The sequence below is a fragment of the Hypomesus nipponensis genome, chromosome 28, assembly GCF_054491055.1.
Source record: "Hypomesus nipponensis isolate SF chromosome 28, ASM5449105v1, whole genome shotgun sequence".
NCBI lineage: Eukaryota > Metazoa > Chordata > Actinopteri > Osmeriformes > Osmeridae > Hypomesus > Hypomesus nipponensis.
Window position 1 is genome coordinate 7851298 of NC_140388.1, and position 19452 is coordinate 7870749.

A 19452-nucleotide genomic window follows, 5' to 3' on the forward strand; every position below is an offset into this window, starting at 1 on the left:
TGGGTGTGTTTTCCAATAAAGAACGCCCGGTTAATTTAGATTGGGCTATGTCTCGTTGTTTATAAAGAGAGGAAAGGAGGCGTTCAAAGCTCGCTAGAAACGAAAACGCCCACTGCTAGCAAGCTTTACCTCAGTGCTACAAACTGCACTACAGTAAACCGAAAGAAACACGTAGACAAGTCTAGCATCACCACCTGTTTTTTCAGGAAGTAGTTGCAAACGTAGCTGAAATCTGTGTTGAGAATATTGAGAACAGTGTTGGAGATGTCGGACTGCGACCGGTCCATGAACATCAACCTTTTGAAGGAGACTGTTTTCAGGAAGTTGTGCGAAGTGTTGGATAAAAACAACATAAAAGGATGGAGAAAACTTGGGGAGATGGTCGGCAGTGACAGGCGATTGAAAGTTAGGTAATGGCTGTTCAACCATTAACTTACCATGTTACTGTGATCTTTGCTGAGGGCTGAGAATGTCACACCTGTTTTTATTCGAGTGCAGCAGGTAGGCGATATCATGCCAATATGTTTAAGTCTTTTATCTCCGGAATTTCTCAGAACCTATTTTTTTTGACAGAGGTCACATCAACACCAACCGTTCCTTTTATCTAAAAACAAACTAATATCGCTCCAGGTTAAAATGAAAACACTGCCATTTCCCTCTCCTGTGTGTAGTTCAGAGGAGATGGAGATGTGCTCTCTGAAAGTGTTGCAGCTGGAGGGCAGCCCTAGTCGTATGCTGCTCAGACTCATGGGAGAACGAGGATGTACTTTAGGCCAGCTGGTCGATATCCTTCAAACCATGGGCCAGTCCGAGGCCCTAAAGTGTGTTAAACCACCGAGTACGTATCATTTACAGTCATGTCATGTAACCAGCATACATAGCCTACATTTTTCACATAATAATGAATTAAATTGGATTAAATTAATTCATTTAAGTTATATGGCATACTCACAATGACATAGTTAATGATTACAGACGTAGGCTAACCAATATCCTATCGGAAAGAACCACTGTAGTGTATCTACTTCCTATGGTCTCATTTCATTATGTGAACCCAGGTATTCAAATCCTCATCCAACCCCAGTCTGTGTCTATACTTTCCGGACATAACCTGCGCCTAAGCTGCTATGCAGTAGGGAAAACAGATGTTCATTACCAGTGGTTCAAAACCAAAGAAGAGGTATATACATGTGGCTGCAATACCTATCCCCCTGAAAATATACACTTATTATACATTTTATATCAATGTTTCTCTTTTTTGGGGAACACGGACTAACAGCTGTTATCTCTTGTTTCATTAGGTGCCCAACTGCTCTTCGCCTGATCTCGGGGTCAGTCCTGTGCGACCCGCAGACGCAGGTTTCTATATATGTAGGGTCAACTGTGGAGAGTCCTACGAGTTCAGCCAGTGGGCTCAGGTGGACGTGCTGGACGTAGCCCCGTCGTATGGTGAGAGGCAACCGTTCTCGCGCTGACTCACTCGCGCTGACTCGCTCGCACTGACTCACTCGCGCCGACGCCGTCAAGGTTTCACTTTAAAATCACGACATGTCTTTCAGTTCCTCTTGCTCAGTGGCAACCATGGAACCGTCGTCGCCCTCTATGCGACCAATGTCATCATTTCAAACCACGTTGCCCGTCTATTGCATTGTCACAGAGAAACACATAGCAGCAATAGTCTTAGGAGAGTTCTGAAGAGGCCGTCTGTTTTACCCTCCCCAGGGTTGGTCTCCCACTCCCTGCAGGGTAGGCTGAAGGTAGCGATACAGCCCCAGGCTCAGAAGCTCTTCCTGGGGGACTGTCTGCAGCTGGAGTGTGGCGCCGCGGGGAGGCCCATTCCTCGATACCTGTGGCACAGGAACGGGGTTCCCTTACCAAACGCCACCAAGAGGAAGTTAACGGTGAGTGGACGTAAACAAACAATATAACTCCCAAAACAGAAGGAATAACAGATGTTTTATTACGTAACGGTACAAACGCGTGGATATATAAATGTACAACTCTGTATAATTCTGAAATAATTATACGTGTTAACTATTATTTAGTTTTCACAATGTATGCTTCATGTTTTTGTTTCCCGCAATGTTTGGGGATATCTCGTTGTTATGATCAGTGACCTATGCACTTTTGTAAAGCTCTCTTTTGGAAGTCGCTTTGGATGAAAGCGTCTGCTAAATGCATAAACGTGAACGTATACCGTATGTAAACTGTACGTAATACTTGTACAGTTGCCAAAATAACATCAAGAAATTCAGTTTGTTAGAGGTTGATGTTTATGTTGATTTGAGAATGTGCCTTCTCTGTATGTATGTCAACAGATTCAGTATTTGTCGATGGAGCATCATGGAAAGTATCGCTGTGAGATTAGCAGTAACAATGAAAGCACGTGGACGAATGAAGTGGAGGTTGTTGTAGGTATGTCACATGACTTCTTGTACCTGTATCATAACAGGTATGTTGTTGGCCCAAATGTAGTGACACCGCTGTGCTGATGTGTCCTTGTTCTTTACCAAAAAAAAAAGGACCAAGGATTTCTGTGCAGGTGTCAGGGGCAATGGAATGCTCTGAAGGTAGAGTGTGTGGACCCGACTCTGACTAGTGTTGGCTTGGTTAAGGCATTGCCAAAATCCTGGATAATTTGACATTATGTATAATTTCATCCCTACCATGGCATGTCAGTACTCATACTAACGAGATAGAAACTGTGGTTAGAACCAGAACAGGCATTGCTGTAACCAACTAACCCATCCACATCATCTGCAGTAACACATCTTGTCATGTTCTGGTGTTTCTTATACCCATTTAATCTCAGGTGCTGCATGACACAGGTGTTCATTCAATTGTCCGATTTGATGATTTATCTTCACCAAGCAAAATCATACTAATCTCGCCACTGTTTTCTGTTCTAAAACTTGTTTCATTCTGTAGAACTCCTGACCAACATTGCTTAATAGTGTTGCATGTACTCCCAATCAAGAACATTTCATAAATAGGATGATTGGGAACTAATTGTTTTAACTCAACTTGGAATGGCATGCATGTTGAAACTCATTTCATGATCTAACTCTGTAAGCTGCAATGACAAACGACTCTGTCATTGTGACAACTGAAATTATTTTATCTGCTTCTGTTTTACCAGAGGATTTCTATGAACTTGGACCAAGTAGGTCATATTCTCCTTCTAATGTTTTACTGTATGTTTGATCATTAGCTTTTATCATTATTTGATTTATAATCATTTGGAGTTACATAACTTAGTGCAATGTGTTGATATAGTCATTATCTATGTTAATATTAACCTTGTGCCTTGACAGTTGGTGCCAGTGAATTTATGCTCAATAACATTCAAGAACAGCCCTATGGTAAGTAAGACTAGAAAAACGAATCAAGCCTCTCTTCCTTGAAGCTGAAAGCAGTAGGACATTTCTAAATGATCTGTGGTTAATATTAACTTGCTCTTCTAGTTCCTTAAAAGGGAGATTTGATATCTTGCTGCAAGACATGATTTGGTGACCAACAGTACAGTGTCAGGACATTATATAACAACTTTCTCACTTCTTTAATGGTCTTCAAACTACTACTGTAAAATTAACTCTCCACAGGAAAATCAACTTGGTGTGGTTACTGGATACAGTAGTTATAAAACAATAAAAGTATAACAGTATACGATATTGTACTTATAGTACTATACTTTTGGGAAGTAATTGCCTTTAAAGTATTGGCAAGGTGTCATTTTTAATGTAACTATGCTGGGGATATCATTATGGTCCTGACTTGCTTGTCTTTCCGTCCTAGCAACTGATAAAGTGGCGTTGCTGATAGGCAACCTCTCTTACCACAACCACCCTCAGTTGAAGGCACCTATGGTGGATGTGTACGACCTCACCAATCTCCTCCGCCAGCTGAACTTCAAGGTGGTGTCGCTGTTGGACCTCACAGAGTCTGAGATGCGAAATGCCGTTGACGAGTTTCTGCTCCTGCTGCACAAGGGAGTGTATGGTAGGCTACGCAGCACTGGGATGGTCTAGACTCTAGAACTCTTTGTAGAACTCTTTGTAAATGAACACTCTAGAATGTAGACTCTAGATTCTAGAGTGTTCATGTACAAAAGGGCGAGTGGATAAAAGAGTCTGCTGAATGAACAACGAATAAATAAACCAATACTATTTTAAAGGTCATATGTAAAAGTTTTATGTAGAATAAATAGATCAAATAACTTTATAATAATGTCAATCAACGAATACATGAAATAATGAGACTATAGTATGTGTTATTCATGTTTTAAAGAGTCATCCCCCATCACACCATATATTTTCCTCAGGTCTGCTATACTACGCAGGGCATGGTTACGAAAACTACGGCAAAAGTTTCATGGTCCCGGTAGACGCTCCCAACCCGTACCGCTCAGCCAACTGTCTGTGTGTGCAGAGCGTCCTCAAACTGATGCAGGACAAAGAAACTGGCCTCAATGTCTTCCTGCTGGACATGTGCAGGAAGAGGTGAGCGGAGGTTTCAGACAAAGTTGTGTATTCGTTGTACTGATATTCATCAGTTTGCTTTCAGAGATGGTTGTTTGGATGACGTCAGATTGAGTTGTTGTGTTTGGCTTTGCAGAATGATAATGTCTATCACCGATTTCTTTTCTCAGAAATATTCATGATGATATTACACCAAATATTGTATTGAGGGTCACGGCTAACATTGTTTTTGGATATGCAACGTGAGTTTATCTACAATTTGAATATATTGACCAAATACATCCTCATACAGTATGTCCTCAACTAATGTGATGTTTTTTTTCATTAAGTTGCCAAGACGCTGAAGCATTTGAGTTGAGCTCAAACGGATTGACTAATGGTGTTTTTGTCAAGTTTCTGAAGAAACGTCTACTAAACGATGAGAAAATCACAGTTTTACTGGACCGAGTAGCTGAGGGTAAGATGGTAAACGTTGAAGTGTCATTTGCTTCATACCTCCATAAACCCGCTACTCAGCTAATGAGATCATTCTGTGCAGACATGGGTCAGTTTGATGCTACTAAGGGGAAGCAGGCCCTTGAGATCCGAAGTAGCCTATCAGAAAGAAAGGCTCTGACCGACCCTATTCTGCCCGGTGACAGCTCTGATATGGCCCTGGCACACAACCGTCAGTGGGCCAAAGCTCATGGTAAGGCCACACCCTCAACTCTTAGACCAAACTATGTTTTCCTGTTTACAGTTTTAGGGGAACACTTTTCAAAAGCAACTTAAAGCACATTACGGACAGTTGGTTACTTCACACAGTTCAGTATCAGTAGTAGGTTGTTTAAAGTAGGTTAAAGTATGAAGGAATGATTAAAATAGGTTATTTGTTGACTTTTTCATCATATGGACTAATTTTATGGTTGTTTATCTACGCCATAAAACCGGTTTTTATTGAAGAGAGAAGTAAATACGACTGTACGGTACTTCCTAAAGCCATTGTGTTGATCTTTCTAGAACTTCCAGAGAGCATGTGCCTTGACTTTGAGTGTGGGGCCAAGATCAAGATGGGCTTTGCAGCCGAGTTCTCGAACGTGCTCGTTATCTACACCCACATCGTAAAGAAGCCTGCCGACATGTCCCTTTGCCAGGCTCACGTCACCAACTTCTCCCCGGTGAGAAAGAACAAAGATTATAATCCTAAAAATCTCCTCTTGTGTTGAAGGAGTAGGGAATAGCCCCTAATTAAACCCTTGTGCTGCTTTCGGGTTGTTGTGACCCACCGTTGTGGTGCAAAAGGTGGGTCACAATGACCCGAAGGCAGCACAAGGGTTAAAATCTGCATTGTATGGCATTGTGGTTTGTTTCAACCTGTATTCCACGCGCACCTGTAAAATAGGATTCTACTAGTTTATGATTATACGCTAGCTCCACAGAGAAGTTTAACTGTCCTTATGGTCTCATCAGGACCTGGATGTGGACCCTAAGGTGATGAACAGAGAGACTCCAGAAGACACGGGCATCTTCTTCCTCTCCAGCAGTCTGCCCCAGCACTGCCTCTACACCAGACTCAGCTCTCTGCAGAAGCTCCGGGTAAGATGACGCCTTCTGTTCCTATGGAACAGTTCTGTTTGTGTGTCGAGGAATGTCACGTGTTCATTTGGCAGGCGCCCCTTTATCCAAAGCGACGTATGGGCGAATGCTCTACGACTTGAGATATGACCTGTGTCCAGTACGGTTGAGACCTGGGAGAGCTGTTCCTGTTTATGCAGCTTGTAGCTTGCCTTTTCATTGTTTTGTTATTTTACTGTAGACTGTTCACTTGACACTGTAGTCAATCTAGTGTTGGTCATAGGGTTCAGAAAGTATGAGTATCTCTGACTGAAATGGTGATGGGAATAGCTCAGTGGTAAAGCATTTGACTGTTAAGAGATTGCAGGTTCCAATCCACCCCTATCCACTGTTATTGTCGCTTAAGAAAAAAAGCATCTGCTTAGATGTGTTTTTTTTTGTCCTCTAAACTCCTATCTACGGTGTGTCTTTTCTGATGGTTGTGTAGGAGGAGCTGGTCTTCACTGTCTGCCTCCAGGGGACCTTCACTGCCCTGGACCAGGTAGTGGACTGGAAAACCCACGTGAACATCGGCAAGCCGCTCATCGCCAGGCTGGACCTGCACCGGGCCATGCGCAGGAACAGCTGTCTGCAGACCTGCCTGATGCCCCACAGCCCCTGCCACAGCCCCGGCCCAGAGCACCTCCACACCCCTCAGCTCCACGCCCAGGGCCCCAGCCCCACTAACCTGTCACTAACCCCACCCTGCCACAGCCCGTACCTGGATGTGTGCGAAGCCTCGCAAGGCGCTGTGGGAGGCTACTGCAGCTCCACCACATATGACAACGTCAGCCAGCACCAGTATGGAGGCACCAGTGTCCCAGCAGCCTTGTCCCCAAGCTCACTGGGCAGGGTCAGCATTCCCATAGAAACCACAGAAGACATCAACGAGCTCCAGACGGTCTTTATTAACAGTCTGCATCTTCACCAGTAAGAAGGCCTCGTGTTACAGTTTTTCACGATTGCTAAAACACCTTTCTTGAAACAGTCAACCATTTTCTCAAAACTGTAAACACGAAACCAAATATTCAAACTCAATTTCCAAAACCTCTGACTCTTCTGGTAAAATCACACAAAAAAAAAAAACACTTGCTCCTAAACCATGTAACCTGTGCTCAAAATCAAACTATACTTTCAGTTCATAAACACAACCAATCAATATATAAACACTATGGAGCAATCATTAGACACAACAGAAAAAAATGGAGAACACAGAATCCAGGGCATGTAGTTACATGTAAAGAAGAATTTGTTTATGTTTACACAGTAAATTAATTTACTGTAGCAATAAAGAAAATGGATTTTGGATTTTGAAACACTGGATTTTGGATTTTGAAACACTGGATTTTGGTGTTTCAACACCCATTGATGCTTTCCTGAAGTATGACTATGTTTAGCCTGTGTTCTGCACCTCCCTTTCGCCAACCGTCTCTGGATGAGGGGATCCTTCACTGAATTGCTCATCCCAAGGTTTCTGTACATTTTTTCTCCTCAAGTGAGTTTTTCTGGGAGTTTTTCCTTTTCTTCCTTGAAGCTGGCTGAGGGGCAGTTCTATGGGCGTATGTGAAGCCCTCTGTGATATTGCTTGTAAAAAGGGCTATACAAATACTGTAAATTTGATTAGAAAATATTACAGTAACCATCACAACTTAGTACTCTCAACAAACAAACAAATAAAAAGCCATCTGGTGTGCTGGATCCAGCCTTGAAAACACTCCACACCTACGTTACCACAGGCCAATTCCATTGCCCGAAGGAAATTTACACTGGTATATTGGTTTCAGTTATAGGCCTTCTACCGCCATGCAGAGAAAAAATCTTCAATTGGGTTGAGAAAAGGGCTATATGGTGGAAGGCAAACATTTGCAGTAAAAAATGCTGGTTGATATTGAACTATTCTCGTACACGGAAACCACAGTGAAAGCTGATATTGTCCCAAACCACCATTAGAAACAAGTGTGAACAATTTTGAGTCATTGTGTTTTACAGATGACAACTGTGTTGTAGTTGTGTTTACTGTTTGCCCCGTGTTTACCATTTTGCAGCACAAGTGCATCACAGTGCAAAATGTGTTAAGTGAATGAAAGTGTGTTTAGAGTTTTGCCAAAAGTGTCTGATTTGACAAATTGGTTAAGTTCACTGACCATTTGGTTCAGAGAATGGGGTTTAGTGTTTTAGCAATTGTGAAAAACTGTAAACTCAGCAGCATAAGAAGCTCTGTTCTGAGGCTTCTGTTTTTTATATTTTTGCTAAGAGATCATCTTGACTTACATCATAGTATTCCTCAACTTTTTTAGAAGCTACCTCTATTTTGGAATCAAATATTTTGACTTTTACACTGACATGCATGACCATATATGTATTTGACCAAACTGTCTTCATATTATGATTTTGCAAACCATTAGCAGATAGTTATTTTATAAACCTTCCCGTTTTTTATTCACTAGCGAGCATAGTCAATATGTTAACCTAATCAATGTATGAAAAATACTTCAGTTTGTATGCGGTTCTTATGAAACATCTAGGTATTTATTACAAACAGGCAGGCAAAAGTACAAAATCCAGTTGTATACAGTCTGTCAATAAACGTTTTTCATTTGAGAAATTCAAAGAAATAAAAATGTTAAATGGACCATATTAAATTTACTGTCAAAGTCAAACAACTAACAGCATTCTCTTTCGTCAGACTTGAACCGGCTTGGCACAAGGCTCAATGTGCACAACAAATAACAGGGAAACCATATATGTCTCAACAGAGAAAGTTAACTCATTACCCTGTCAAGTTTTCCTCAATACCCCCCATAGCCATAGGGCAGGTTATACTTCACCTGTCCAGGAGACTGCCTGTTGACAGATTAACCAAACTAAGGTAGCCTGAAGAATAATCAAAGCTGGAATGTGTCAGGAAAGTAAAAGTGATACTTGGAGTAGGGAACTAATCTTGAACGGGTCATACATGGGTCAAAGAGTATTTGAAACCCTTTTAAAAAAAACTGCACGTTTGTAAACACCCATCTCAAACCCCACCCAAGCTCAAAGGAAAACATTTTGAAATACAATTGGACCCATTTGAAGTGCAAATCTTGCTTCGATAGTCTCTGGTCCTCACATGACGGAGCACTTCTCCTCCGCCTTGGTCTTCATCTCCGTGGCCATGGCGGAGGCCTTCTCCTTAATCTGGTCCATGTCCATGTTCTGCAGGTTCTGCATCTGCCCTAGGAGGGAGTCGTTTTGCTCTTCCTCCGCCACGTCGTCTTCCACCATCTTGAGGAGCTCATCAGGGACGTCGATGTCATCTCCCGCCAACTGGATCATATTCTCGTCCTGTTCACTCTGAGGGTATGAACACGGGTGTCGAGGTCAGACCAACACTGACAAAGATGGCTGTTTAAGAACATTTCTCTTACACTTGTTAAAGAGTGATTCTAATTGGTCGTTTTCTAACTTCGTCTCTTCCTTGTTCTGGCACTGAACAGAAAAACCCTGATTGGCTCAGCAACAAACAAATAAGACATCAAGCTTAGTTCAGCATGCCAAGAGGTTATCTATGCTGGGTTAGCAGCCCTGCTATACCAGGCCTGGGAGACAGATGGCTCTGACACAGGACATTTCAGAGCCCAGGAAACACCAGGGACATCCAAGTTCACTAAGTCTTTTTCTGATGCCGTAATCCCTTTGCTTCATACAGACACGCTCTTTGTGGCAAGCTGTGGGCTCCTAGTTAAGTGCTTGGTCACGCACTGGAGAGATAGACAGACCGGCACACAGGCAAAAACTGTTGCATCACCTATGTCCGTTGAGGTAGTAATTGTGATTACGAGAGACATTGCGTAAGTTTCTCACCTCGCGTCTCATTTCTTGCGATGGCTCTGGTTCCAGGATTTATAAAGAGCTTACAGTTAACAGGCATATACAAGTGGAAAGAGAGTGGAGAGTCTTACCTTTGGCAGTCTGTATTTATCTCTGAGGCAGGTCCGCAAGGTTGCCCTCTCAGCCTTCTTTACCAGAAACTCAGCATCTCTCTCCATCCTTTTTTTTTTAGATAGGAACAAAAACCATGACATCCAATCTGTCAGCTATACCAAATGTATTTTTATTTTTTATTAAAAGACAATTTCATACTTCATATTTACAGACATAACATAAACATATTAAAATTCATTAGCACAAAACTGATTGCAGATTTTTTATTTATTTATGTTTAAATATTGCAAGCATTACAAAGGGTAGTATAAAAGGTTTGTCAATAATACATTGTTCAAATCAAACATGTATTCTGTCGTGTATTATAAATTATGATTTAGTTAATCGCATTATTCTCAACAAATAGAAATTAAGCAAACCTTTTTTTTGTACAATTTTAATGAAATAAACTGGTATTCAGAAAAAGAAATATTTTACCATTAACACAGCATTTTCTGAGACCAAAATGTATTAGTGGCTTAGTATTATATATTTTTTTTTATCATATTTTTTCCATCATCACTCTTTCGGAACTTTACATAATGAAGTTATACAAGTTTTGTCTGTCCAGACTTACTTTTCTTCCACCAGCTGTTTCTGGTACTCCTCAGCCTCCTCCCGTGACATCCCATCGGTCGACATGGTGTGTCTCTGTCTGTCTGGGTCCTCTTCCTCCCGCAGGAACGTCTACAGCAGGCTCCTCTCAACGCTCCTCACTGGACTGAGCAACTTCTGAACTCCTCGCAGGGAGCTCCAGAGAGAGACAACTGGTCCACCCAGGAGATTTGTTGCACTTTTCCTTTTTTCTCCTGTCAGGCTACAGGTTTCGGACGCTGCCCCTGGATTGGCCTGCCTGTGGGCCGGACCAATGGGAACCGACGCTCGGTCTGAGGGAGTCAAGGGCACCCTGACAACTGACAGCATGAGCCAGAAAGGAGAGAATTGTGCCGACGCCATAATCTGGTTTAAGCCTCTTGGGAGCATGTTCTTTCAATTAGAAAAAAATGCAATATTCCTAATGAAACTGAAAGCTCACACTATCAACTTTCAGATGTGGCAATGCAGTGGATTGGCCTGGTGAACAAGTTGATTTCACAAGCGCAGGGTCATGCTCTGTCCTAAACTGCACATGCCTGTTTGGCATTAATCCCCTTACATAAAGAACCAAAGCATGTGTGCCAAACGATGTCCCAGACAGACAGACTGAGATAGCCGGATTGATCACGGAAATCACGGGTAATCTCCCTCCTCTGTTTAAACAATGTGCTTGAAGAATCTCCTCCATGCATGCAAAACCATTTGCATCAGTGTCTCTAAACTACCACACTTTCTGCAACATAATTTATTCAAAAGTATGGTAAATAGAGAAGGACTCTTCAAACAACATGTTAACATGAGTAATACTTAGTTCGCAAATGTTTTGGATTAAAGGAATAATTACATACTAAGAATCATGGTAGGGATTATGGGGGCGTGAGTTTAGTGGCATGTGACCTACCCCATGGTTTTGGGAGTAAGGTGTTAAATCCAAAATGGCAGCAACAAATGACCTACCACTAGGTGGGTTCATGTTACACCCCTCAGTTATTCCAGAGCAGTGAAGCCTCGCAAGTGTAACTCCCATACACATTAACAAGGACTCGTACTGCGTCACACGCACCGTGTGGGCCAGGTCTGCATAAACACAGAGATACAGTGGAAAAGACAGCAAAAAAATGCTTCGAGTTACACCGTTCTGCTGTCCTGCGGTATGGGATCTGAGTCACAGCCTCTCCCTGGGAGTCTGTGTGAATAATGGATGAACACCAGGAGGCAGTAGGCTGATATCTGTGGTACGTCACGGATGCTGAGGAGGAAGCGGGGGAAGGGGACTCCAAGCCGATACGCAGCTAGCATCAGTAGAAAGAGGGAGGGGGGGGGGGGGGTGTGAGAGAGAGGGAGAGAGTGGTCTGCTGAAGGCAGGACGGCAGAAGAGAGAACAAGAACTGACTGAGGCAAACATGTCATCTACCTGGATCCACTCCCTCTGGTTCCTCCTGATCCTCTTCTCCAGAGGCATCGACACAAGTAAATAACCGTTTTTTTTTTATTTATCATTTGGGGGTGTAAATGTACTGGGATTATTTTCATTTTCAACCTGTTCTCTGACTAGCTGGCTGTTCATGTGACCTTGGAGACGGATAACTGAATGTGACAATGTGTCTGTGTTACAGCAGTACTGCATGTTGCAGAATAGACATACCGTGTTATATTCCCACTTTTAAATGGATGTGAGGTATTTTGGGTTGTACATGGGCCACAGTTTACACTAGTATCCTGGCTGCGTTGATGTAATTTCCTCTGCAAGGCAACATTTCTTTTATTTTCTTTACTGAGCTAGTTGAGGGGAAGCACTGGTGAAGTCAGGTTTACTCCAGAATGCACATGTGCCACTGGCACTTCATAGAGCACTTCAAACGTTGTTGTGTACTCCATTGTAGCCATGACATCATGAGTATGTCACATAACATGTTCAATTATAGTAGACAGTGCTCTAAACAGCCAAAACAATGGCAAGGGCGTAAGGGGTGGCGACTATACAAACAGGAACAAAGTACAACGTTTTCAGAAGATGAAAATGAGTTAATTTAATCAGGGTTTATGTAGTACCAACAATGCTCATCATAAAACACTGAAAATGAAGCACATTTCCCTTACAGCTGACACACCACCTCCGTTGGTCCCAGATGACCCACCGGCACTGCTTGAAAGAAGTGTGGTCCTTCAGGGTGACTATACATTTAGCAACAGACTCTTTTGTCATTTAACCATGTGATAGACACTGGGGTGAAGGTTCTCCTTGAGGATTACTATGTTGTTAGATCCATAAACTGTAAGATATTTTATTGCTATCTCTGCTATTTTACAAATACAACGCCTCAGGTAGTTATAAACATGGACCAGATAACAATGGTAATTGAGAGGGTTGAATTAAGTACCCATGAAGTATTAAGTACAAACACACTGATTAGGCTCCTTCACTTTTACAAGATGTTTAAAAACAGCTGTCTTATTCTGGCCTGTTTGTTCTGTGCTTAAATTCTCATCCAAACTTGGAACATACAGGTGACAGTCATGTTGAAAATGTTGAACTTTTGGAACCTATCAAGGTCCAATTAGACTGTACCTGGACGGGTAACAAAACCAAATTGCCCAACATTACTGGGTATTGGAAAAAAGATGGGATTGAAATTGATAACACTCAAGTCACACTACAATTGGAAAAAGGGCAGTATAATCTCAAAAAAGTGTAAGTATGTGTTTGATTGTTCAGTCAAATTTAGGGATTTAGGGAACTGACATTTGCGTCTGGAATCTTATGACTTGCATACATTCAAATAAATGTTTAAGTTAAGTGTCACAGTATTATAAAGATGTTGTCAAGGAGAGAAAATGACAGTGCTTAAACATTATATTGGTTATGCAGAAATGCACATTACGTACTACAAGTGTGTTAACTCAGCGATAGGAAACAATGTTTTACTTTGTCAGAGTTGTGGTTCTTATCCTATAGTTGTGACAATCGTTTCTTTCACAGATTCAGCATTAATAAAGATAACCTGGGGGATTACTCATGTGTCTTTGTCGGTTCACAAGATGGGGCGAGAATAGACTTCCATTTGGCAGGTAGGCCAATGTCCTCTCATGCCACTTTAAAACGTGTCACAATATCATGTTTCACAGTGTCTCATTCAGTCATGTGTACCAGTGGTCTTCAACCCTGGTCTTCATGGCCCACTGTCCAGTATGTTTCAAGATGTTTCCCCGCTCCAACTCACCTGATTCAAATGAATAGTTGTCAACCAACCTAGGTATTTGAATCAGGTGTGTTGGAGCAAGGGGAAACATCTAGAACATACAGGAAAGTGGGTCCAGAGGCTTTTCAAGTCGGCAAAATATATGTGTTGAAGTATTGAGTAGGCAATGTTGGAGGGTTATAGCTCATGGTTAGAGGATTTGACTGCAGATCAGGTTTAGATCTTTCCCTGTGAATTACATTGCTTTGGATAAAAGCACTGGCTAAATAACATTTTCGTGGTTACTTTCCCAGTACCAAAGATGAAGGAAATGAGAGACAAGCCAATTGTGAGCTATGTTGGTGACTCTGTGGTGATTGATTGTAAATCAAAGAAACCTCCGGTCTATTGGCTCTGGTATAAAGTCAATGGGACCGAGAAGGTGAGTAACACACCACATAGCCTTGATGGTACTCTTGGGCACTGTAAAGGAATATGACTTTAAGTGTCTCTTCTGGTGTTTCGATCTTTCAGGAGCTTATTGACACGGAAGCTAACTCTTCGCGCCACAGGATGCATGTCAATGCCGAAGGGTATCATTCCAAACTGACGGTGCTGCCGGTGAACGAGTCTGATGCCGGGATCTACTCATGCAGCGCGGTCTTCCACATCGGCGCCAGCGAAGGCCACGTGAAGCTACGAGTTATCACCTTCATAGAGCCCCTTAAGCCCTTCCTAGCCATCCTGGTGGAGGTTGTCGTCTTGGTCTTCCTCATTCTACTGTGTGAGAAACGCAACTCGCGGAAGCAAAACCACCCAGGTAAAACCAGTGGAACAACCAGAGCTTGTTTCATTTCATGTGGGCAGGATCATTAGAAATGTGGCTTATCAACATAACCTCTTCATAGGGGTGACATTGTGTTGATAACTGTCATTCTTCTCAGGAAATGAAAATCAAAGTGCCCAAACCAGTAAGCTGTAAGTATTCTTCAATCTGTCAAAATGTGTTCATTTAGCAGATGATAATTTCCAACGCAACATTAAATTGGTGTATAATAACAGTTTCACAGCGGATAGTGCCAAGAAACATATTTTAAGAAATCTATTTTATGATTTCAGGGCACAAGGAGAAAATGTGATGGAAGAAAGTTCCACAATAAGACAAAGAAAGATGTAAACATAAACAGAGGTCAAAGTCATATCAGGTTTGATCTGTTTCAACTAATTTTCATCAGAATATAAAATTAATTTACATTCCAGTAAGAATGTTTTAGTGTTTGAATTGCAAACTGCTTCTTGAATTAAACCAGAATGGATTCAGTCACTGGTAAATATATTCATGAAATGTTCCTAGTGCATTTGTTTTCAGGGGTTGAGTTATTTTGGATGATTATTGTTGCAAAACTATGGTCACAGTCTGTTACAAATGAATAGTTGCAAAGTAATTTTGTAACCCCCAAAAAAGTGAGTCAGCCTTACTGAATGAGAGTTGAGAGTTGTACTGAATGAAAGAGTTCCATATCTTCCTGTACGCTTGTGTTATTCCTGTATGCTCCTGTTCTTTTAATCCTGCTTGAGAACATATTAGCATTAGGGGCGGGCGATACTGCAAAATTTGAGGATCATTGAATGCCTTAATGATTTTTTCCTTTAATTAGTTGATCATGATTGTAATCAGAAATATTCATATTTCAGGTTTGAGGTATATCTTTAAAAATAAATATATTTTTCAGTTCCAGTAAAATAATTCATTTTGATTTATTGGCTATTTTTATATTATTTTTATTATGCTGGCTGAATATAGTTTGACGGACTGAATACTCTGTAGCCTATTGAATCAGTCTGTTAAAATGACCACTATGATGACCAATAAATAACATTAACTTATGCTGGAGATGCCTAAATCTTACTTTCACTGCTATAAATCAGATATTTCTGACCATGCTGAAAGGCCTCTGCCAGTGCGCTCTGTCTCGTGCCGGGGTTTTGGTTTGGGGGGTCCCCCCTCCTCCTCCTTCCGTTTACTTTGCAGCTCCGAGTTCTCTTTTGCATACGTTTTCTTGAGGTTATTAAAATTTGTGCTGTTGCCGCAGTACCTAATGCGGTTCCTGCAATTGTCCCAGATTGCAGTGTTTGTGCATTTATGCAGCCATCAGTGTGCTGCTGACTGAGTCGTGTACTGCATGTGCACGCCAGCAACTTACAGCATAGCAGGGGAGGGGCAAAGTGAGCTTGAGCAAAGTAAGAGGAGTGGTGTTTGCACAATCACTATGATGTAAAGGGAGTCACAGGGAGCAATTACACAATAATAGTCTATTTTCATTCAAATTTGCATATTGATGATGCATTGACTTCATAAATTATGAGGCATTGCTTTCCCCTACACAAAAGTAGATCAGATGCTTTTCAAAGTAAAAAGTATCGGTATCGGCAATACTGGCCCTGTATTTACTTGGTATCGGATCGATACCAAATTTTGCAGTATCGCCCACCCAAAGTTTGAACAATCACTATGATATAAAGGGAGTTGTGTAGTGAATGAAAAGAAGAAAAATTTAAACTTAAGTATCGATCTTTTCACGCGAGTATCAGTCAATACTGATACCAATGTTGGTAACGATACTATCGATCCTTAAGATCGATCCGTCCACCCCTAATAAGCACTGTCAATGGTTTGTGGACAATTGATGAATCATTTTTTAATTAATTGAGTTTTACATCCACATTTTAGTTGTATCTTGAGTTCGTGTTTTGTGTCGTTTGGTAAGGCATGTTGAAGAGCATATTGTGCCTGTTTCCAAACAGAAAGGACTTCAGCCTCAGCCTAGCTTCAACCTTCAAACAGAAGTCTGCTGCAAATTCTACTTGTACTACTGCACTTATTATTTTAGTCAAGTCTGATTTATGTGGGCAGTGCCTTAAGTCGGCAACTTTAAAGCATTTGCTAAATGAATATCACACAAGGTACCACTCTACACTGTTCTGGGATTCTGTTAACTTCTGGTGTCTTAGTAGTTTGTATCCAAAAAGCAGTGTGCCTATACAAAATCCATACAAAAATGTTTAGCTACCTATGCTTTACTTGAATTAAATACATTATAATGTATGCATATGGTAATATACATTAGATATAACCTGTGTCCATTTTTGATGTGTTCACTTATCTCAATCTGTGTATGGTTGTCACGTAATAAGCTGTTTTGAACTATCTAGTGGCAAAAAAAATAAACCAAATTCACAAACACTTCAGGCTAAACTCGACCCATTAAATGTATTTGTATTTGAGTTCAAGTGAAACTATCCATTCCTACAAGCAATTAACCATCTCACCCAAGTATTTTCCAACATGAATATACACGACACATTTATCATACACATTTGTCATGTATGACCATAAGTTACAACGTAATCAACATACTTCTAAGACTCTCTGGTGCAGTCTAATTCCTGATTTGTCCTATTCACGGCTTGTTCATCAAGAACTGAACCAGCAGTTTCAGCACAGAGTCGTCCAGGCCGATCACAGCCCCATCTTGGACAGATTCATACAGACGCATGCTCGTTGTCCCCCAGAGAACATTCTTCCTCGGGTTCCCTGAGTCGGTCTCCGCGGACAAGGCCAGTGTGTTCAGCTGGTAGCAGAAGAACGAGAAGTATTGTCCGTCTGTGATCACAGCCTGGGACACGAAGGGTCTGGTCACATCCTCGTAGCTCCAGAAACCTACGGATATAGAGACAGCAGGCGTTATCACAATTACATTTCATGAATTTGCTTCCACGGCTGTTTCCACCACTGTGGAAAGGCATACAAGTTTAGGAATGCTAGATGTCTAAAGCAGATACCAGTCACGGCAAATATCTGGTTGTAGGAAACGTTTGTGTCGGTGTATGGTGACTCTGCACATGGGTAGGTTATCTGATATTTCAGCAATGACACCCTACCTTGATACATGGCCTGGGCCCCAGTCCATGCGAAGAGACTGGCAATGGCATTGGCCCTCAGGAAGACCTCGATTTGGTCCTCCAAGTTACGTTTGATCATGTTGTCTCGGCGGTACCGGTCCGGGACCAGGTGGAACTGGGTGTGTCCATAGCAGGCCGGGTCAGGGACCTTGGCACCTGGATCGACGAGGATGTTAAGATACTTATACTTCCCATGTACCCAACAGTGTCACTGACCAACAATAGTTATGGTTTACAGCCTTGTCATTTACAGTGTCGTCGGTGTCGACGTTCGTGTCTTACCTGTGAAGATGTTGTTGTCGTACTGCCGTCTGAACATGGGCAGCAGGTCAGGAGCAAACTTGACTTCTGGGACATCTGCTGTGTTTGATGCCTCAAGTGGGATGAACTGAAACACAGGGATCAAGCCGATATGGATACTGCCTTTGACATCCGACGGGTCTAACTCCAGCTGACTTGTTAGACATCTAATACATCTAATAACCATGCCTGAGTAGTCATTCATTTGGCACAGTGTGCGTGTATTAGTATAGATGTGTAATTAGTCTAACTCATACCTCTGGAAGCTGTTGATGTACCCTAATTTGACTATGTGGTTTGTCATCTATCTGGAATCTGATGGGCTCCACTCTGCCTCTTCGGTGTCCCCTAGGGATGGTCCTCTGCCCTCTTAGCCAGTAGAAGTTGACCTGAGGGTCCAGGTCTGCAGGGCACAACATTGACACATTTACATTACGTCATTTAGCAGACACTCTTATCCAGAGCGACTTACAGTAAGTACAGGGACATTGTCCCCGAGGCAAGTAGGGTGAAATACATTGCCCAAGGACACAGCGTCATTTGGCACAGCCGGGAATCGAACCAACAACCTTCTGATTGATAGCCAGACTCCCTAACCGCTCAGCCATTTGACCCAAATGTCACCACAAAACAATGTGTTATGAACACCTCACTACTAATACGGACAATTTGTGGGACACTGAGATAAAGCCATACACAATCCCACTCATTTACCTAGGCTTGAACACTGAAGCACAGGGTTGTGCTTTGCCAGTGCGTGGGTAAGTCCAGACATCAGGTTCCTCAGGAAAGGGGCCACGTTATGCTCTTGTTCTCTAAACGTGAAATGCCTGGGTTTCTTCATGTACCAGTTCTCTTGCAAAATAGCATTGATAAAATACAATCGTATGTCTGCATATGCATTCTCATCAATGGCGGCTGATGGTGATGGAACACTCTGCAGAGCGTCAGGGGCCGACTCATCTTTACTCTCGGTGACGATTGAGAATGTATCCGGTAAGCCAGGTAGGTATGCGGTCTTAGTGAAATGCTGGTACCACTTATCGGAATTCAAAGCGAATGTCTGCGGATGCAACACGTACTTCTTTCGTTGTATTTTTGTAAGTAGTGTCAATTTCTCCTGTACATCATTGGCAGTACAAACTTTGTTGACATGCTCTTCTAACTGACGCTTCTTTGCAGATTTACTTTTAGCAGTAAGAGACGATACTATGGGAGGGTATGCTGGCTGCTGTATGTCTGTCTTAGTATGAACAAGTCGTCCGCTTCTGAACAATATTCCATTTTTACAAAATACTGACTGCAAGGGCAATCGCGTGCGGGTCGCCATGTTTTAGCGTGTCGGTGACACTTCCGCAAACTCTTCTTCTGTTTCCTGG

General features: G+C 42.0%; 4 protein-coding genes across 5 annotated transcripts; 2 read left to right on the top strand and 2 right to left on the bottom strand.

Annotated features, from left to right (window-relative positions):
- Nucleotide 1: 1 nt before the first annotated feature.
- On the top strand, nucleotides 2–8712 carry malt1 (MALT paracaspase 1). Its single transcript, XM_084695224.1, has 17 exons — nucleotides 2–410; nucleotides 672–838; nucleotides 1059–1180; nucleotides 1302–1449; nucleotides 1723–1901; nucleotides 2319–2415; nucleotides 2523–2570; nucleotides 3140–3163; nucleotides 3315–3362; nucleotides 3796–3999; nucleotides 4322–4499; nucleotides 4649–4720; nucleotides 4808–4935; nucleotides 5017–5166; nucleotides 5478–5635; nucleotides 5928–6053; nucleotides 6520–8712. Exons 1-17 carry the CDS (start codon nucleotides 265–267, stop codon nucleotides 7003–7005), a joined length of 2481 nt encoding a protein of 826 aa, XP_084551350.1. The 5' UTR covers nucleotides 2–264; the 3' UTR covers nucleotides 7006–8712.
- A 464-nt stretch (nucleotides 8713–9176) lies between these two features.
- Nucleotides 9177–10676, bottom strand: cplx4b (complexin 4b). The gene is made up of 3 exons (XM_084694482.1): nucleotides 10612–10676; nucleotides 10013–10100; nucleotides 9177–9404 (listed from the first exon to the last, which is right to left on the bottom strand). The coding sequence occupies exons 1-3, from the start codon at nucleotides 10674–10676 to the stop codon at nucleotides 9177–9179; spliced, it is 381 nt and encodes a 126-aa protein (XP_084550608.1).
- Nucleotides 10677–11962: 1286 nt separating this feature from the next.
- emb (embigin) lies at nucleotides 11963–16806 on the top strand. Of its 2 annotated transcripts, XM_084694480.1 has the most exons (9): nucleotides 11963–12101; nucleotides 12734–12802; nucleotides 13140–13323; nucleotides 13612–13700; nucleotides 14125–14252; nucleotides 14345–14630; nucleotides 14755–14788; nucleotides 14930–15015; nucleotides 16616–16806. In XM_084694480.1, the coding sequence occupies exons 1-8, from the start codon at nucleotides 12035–12037 to the stop codon at nucleotides 14985–14987; spliced, it is 915 nt and encodes a 304-aa protein (XP_084550606.1). In that variant the 5' UTR covers nucleotides 11963–12034; the 3' UTR covers nucleotides 14988–15015; nucleotides 16616–16806. The 2 variants fall into 2 exon arrangements, with proteins under 2 accessions (XP_084550606.1, XP_084550605.1); XM_084694479.1 differs by lacking the exon at nucleotides 16616–16806 and having other exon boundaries at nucleotides 14930–16309.
- A 256-nt stretch (nucleotides 16807–17062) lies between these two features.
- On the bottom strand, nucleotides 17063–19440 carry mrps30 (mitochondrial ribosomal protein S30). Its single transcript, XM_084694478.1, has 5 exons — nucleotides 18788–19440; nucleotides 18331–18476; nucleotides 18056–18161; nucleotides 17753–17929; nucleotides 17063–17531 (listed from the first exon to the last, which is right to left on the bottom strand). Exons 1-5 carry the CDS (start codon nucleotides 19401–19403, stop codon nucleotides 17272–17274), a joined length of 1305 nt encoding a protein of 434 aa, XP_084550604.1. The 5' UTR covers nucleotides 19404–19440; the 3' UTR covers nucleotides 17063–17271.
- Nucleotides 19441–19452: the final 12 nt, after the last annotated feature.

Excerpts from the sequence above, each read along its gene's own strand:
- malt1 (XM_084695224.1), top strand. The coding sequence starts at position 265 with ATGTCGGACTGCGACCGGTCCATGAACATCAACCTTTTGAAGGAGACT. Across the intron at positions 2,416-2,522 it reads TGAAGTGGAGGTTGTTGTAG|GACCAAGGATTTCTGTGCAG; the intron begins GTATGTCACATG and ends CAAAAAAAAAAG. Across the intron at positions 4,721-4,807 it reads ATTGTTTTTGGATATGCAAC|TTGCCAAGACGCTGAAGCAT; the intron begins GTGAGTTTATCT and ends TTTTTCATTAAG.
- cplx4b (XM_084694482.1), bottom strand. The coding sequence starts at position 10,676 with ATGTCGACCGATGGGATGTCACGGGAGGAGGCTGAGGAGTACCAGAAA. Across the intron at positions 10,101-10,611 it reads AAACAGCTGGTGGAAGAAAA|GATGGAGAGAGATGCTGAGT; the intron begins GTAAGTCTGGAC and ends TAAAAAAAAAAG. Across the intron at positions 9,405-10,012 it reads ATAAATACAGACTGCCAAAG|AGTGAACAGGACGAGAATAT; the intron begins GTAAGACTCTCC and ends TCATACCCTCAG.
- emb (XM_084694480.1), top strand. The coding sequence starts at position 12,035 with ATGTCATCTACCTGGATCCACTCCCTCTGGTTCCTCCTGATCCTCTTC. Across the intron at positions 13,701-14,124 it reads AATAGACTTCCATTTGGCAG|TACCAAAGATGAAGGAAATG; the intron begins GTAGGCCAATGT and ends TTACTTTCCCAG. Across the intron at positions 14,253-14,344 it reads AAGTCAATGGGACCGAGAAG|GAGCTTATTGACACGGAAGC; the intron begins GTGAGTAACACA and ends TCGATCTTTCAG.
- mrps30 (XM_084694478.1), bottom strand. The coding sequence starts at position 19,403 with ATGGCGACCCGCACGCGATTGCCCTTGCAGTCAGTATTTTGTAAAAAT. Across the intron at positions 18,162-18,330 it reads TACATCAACAGCTTCCAGAG|TTCATCCCACTTGAGGCATC; the intron begins GTATGAGTTAGA and ends CCTGTGTTTCAG. Across the intron at positions 17,930-18,055 it reads CGACAACAACATCTTCACAG|GTGCCAAGGTCCCTGACCCG; the intron begins GTAAGACACGAA and ends TCGTCGATCCAG.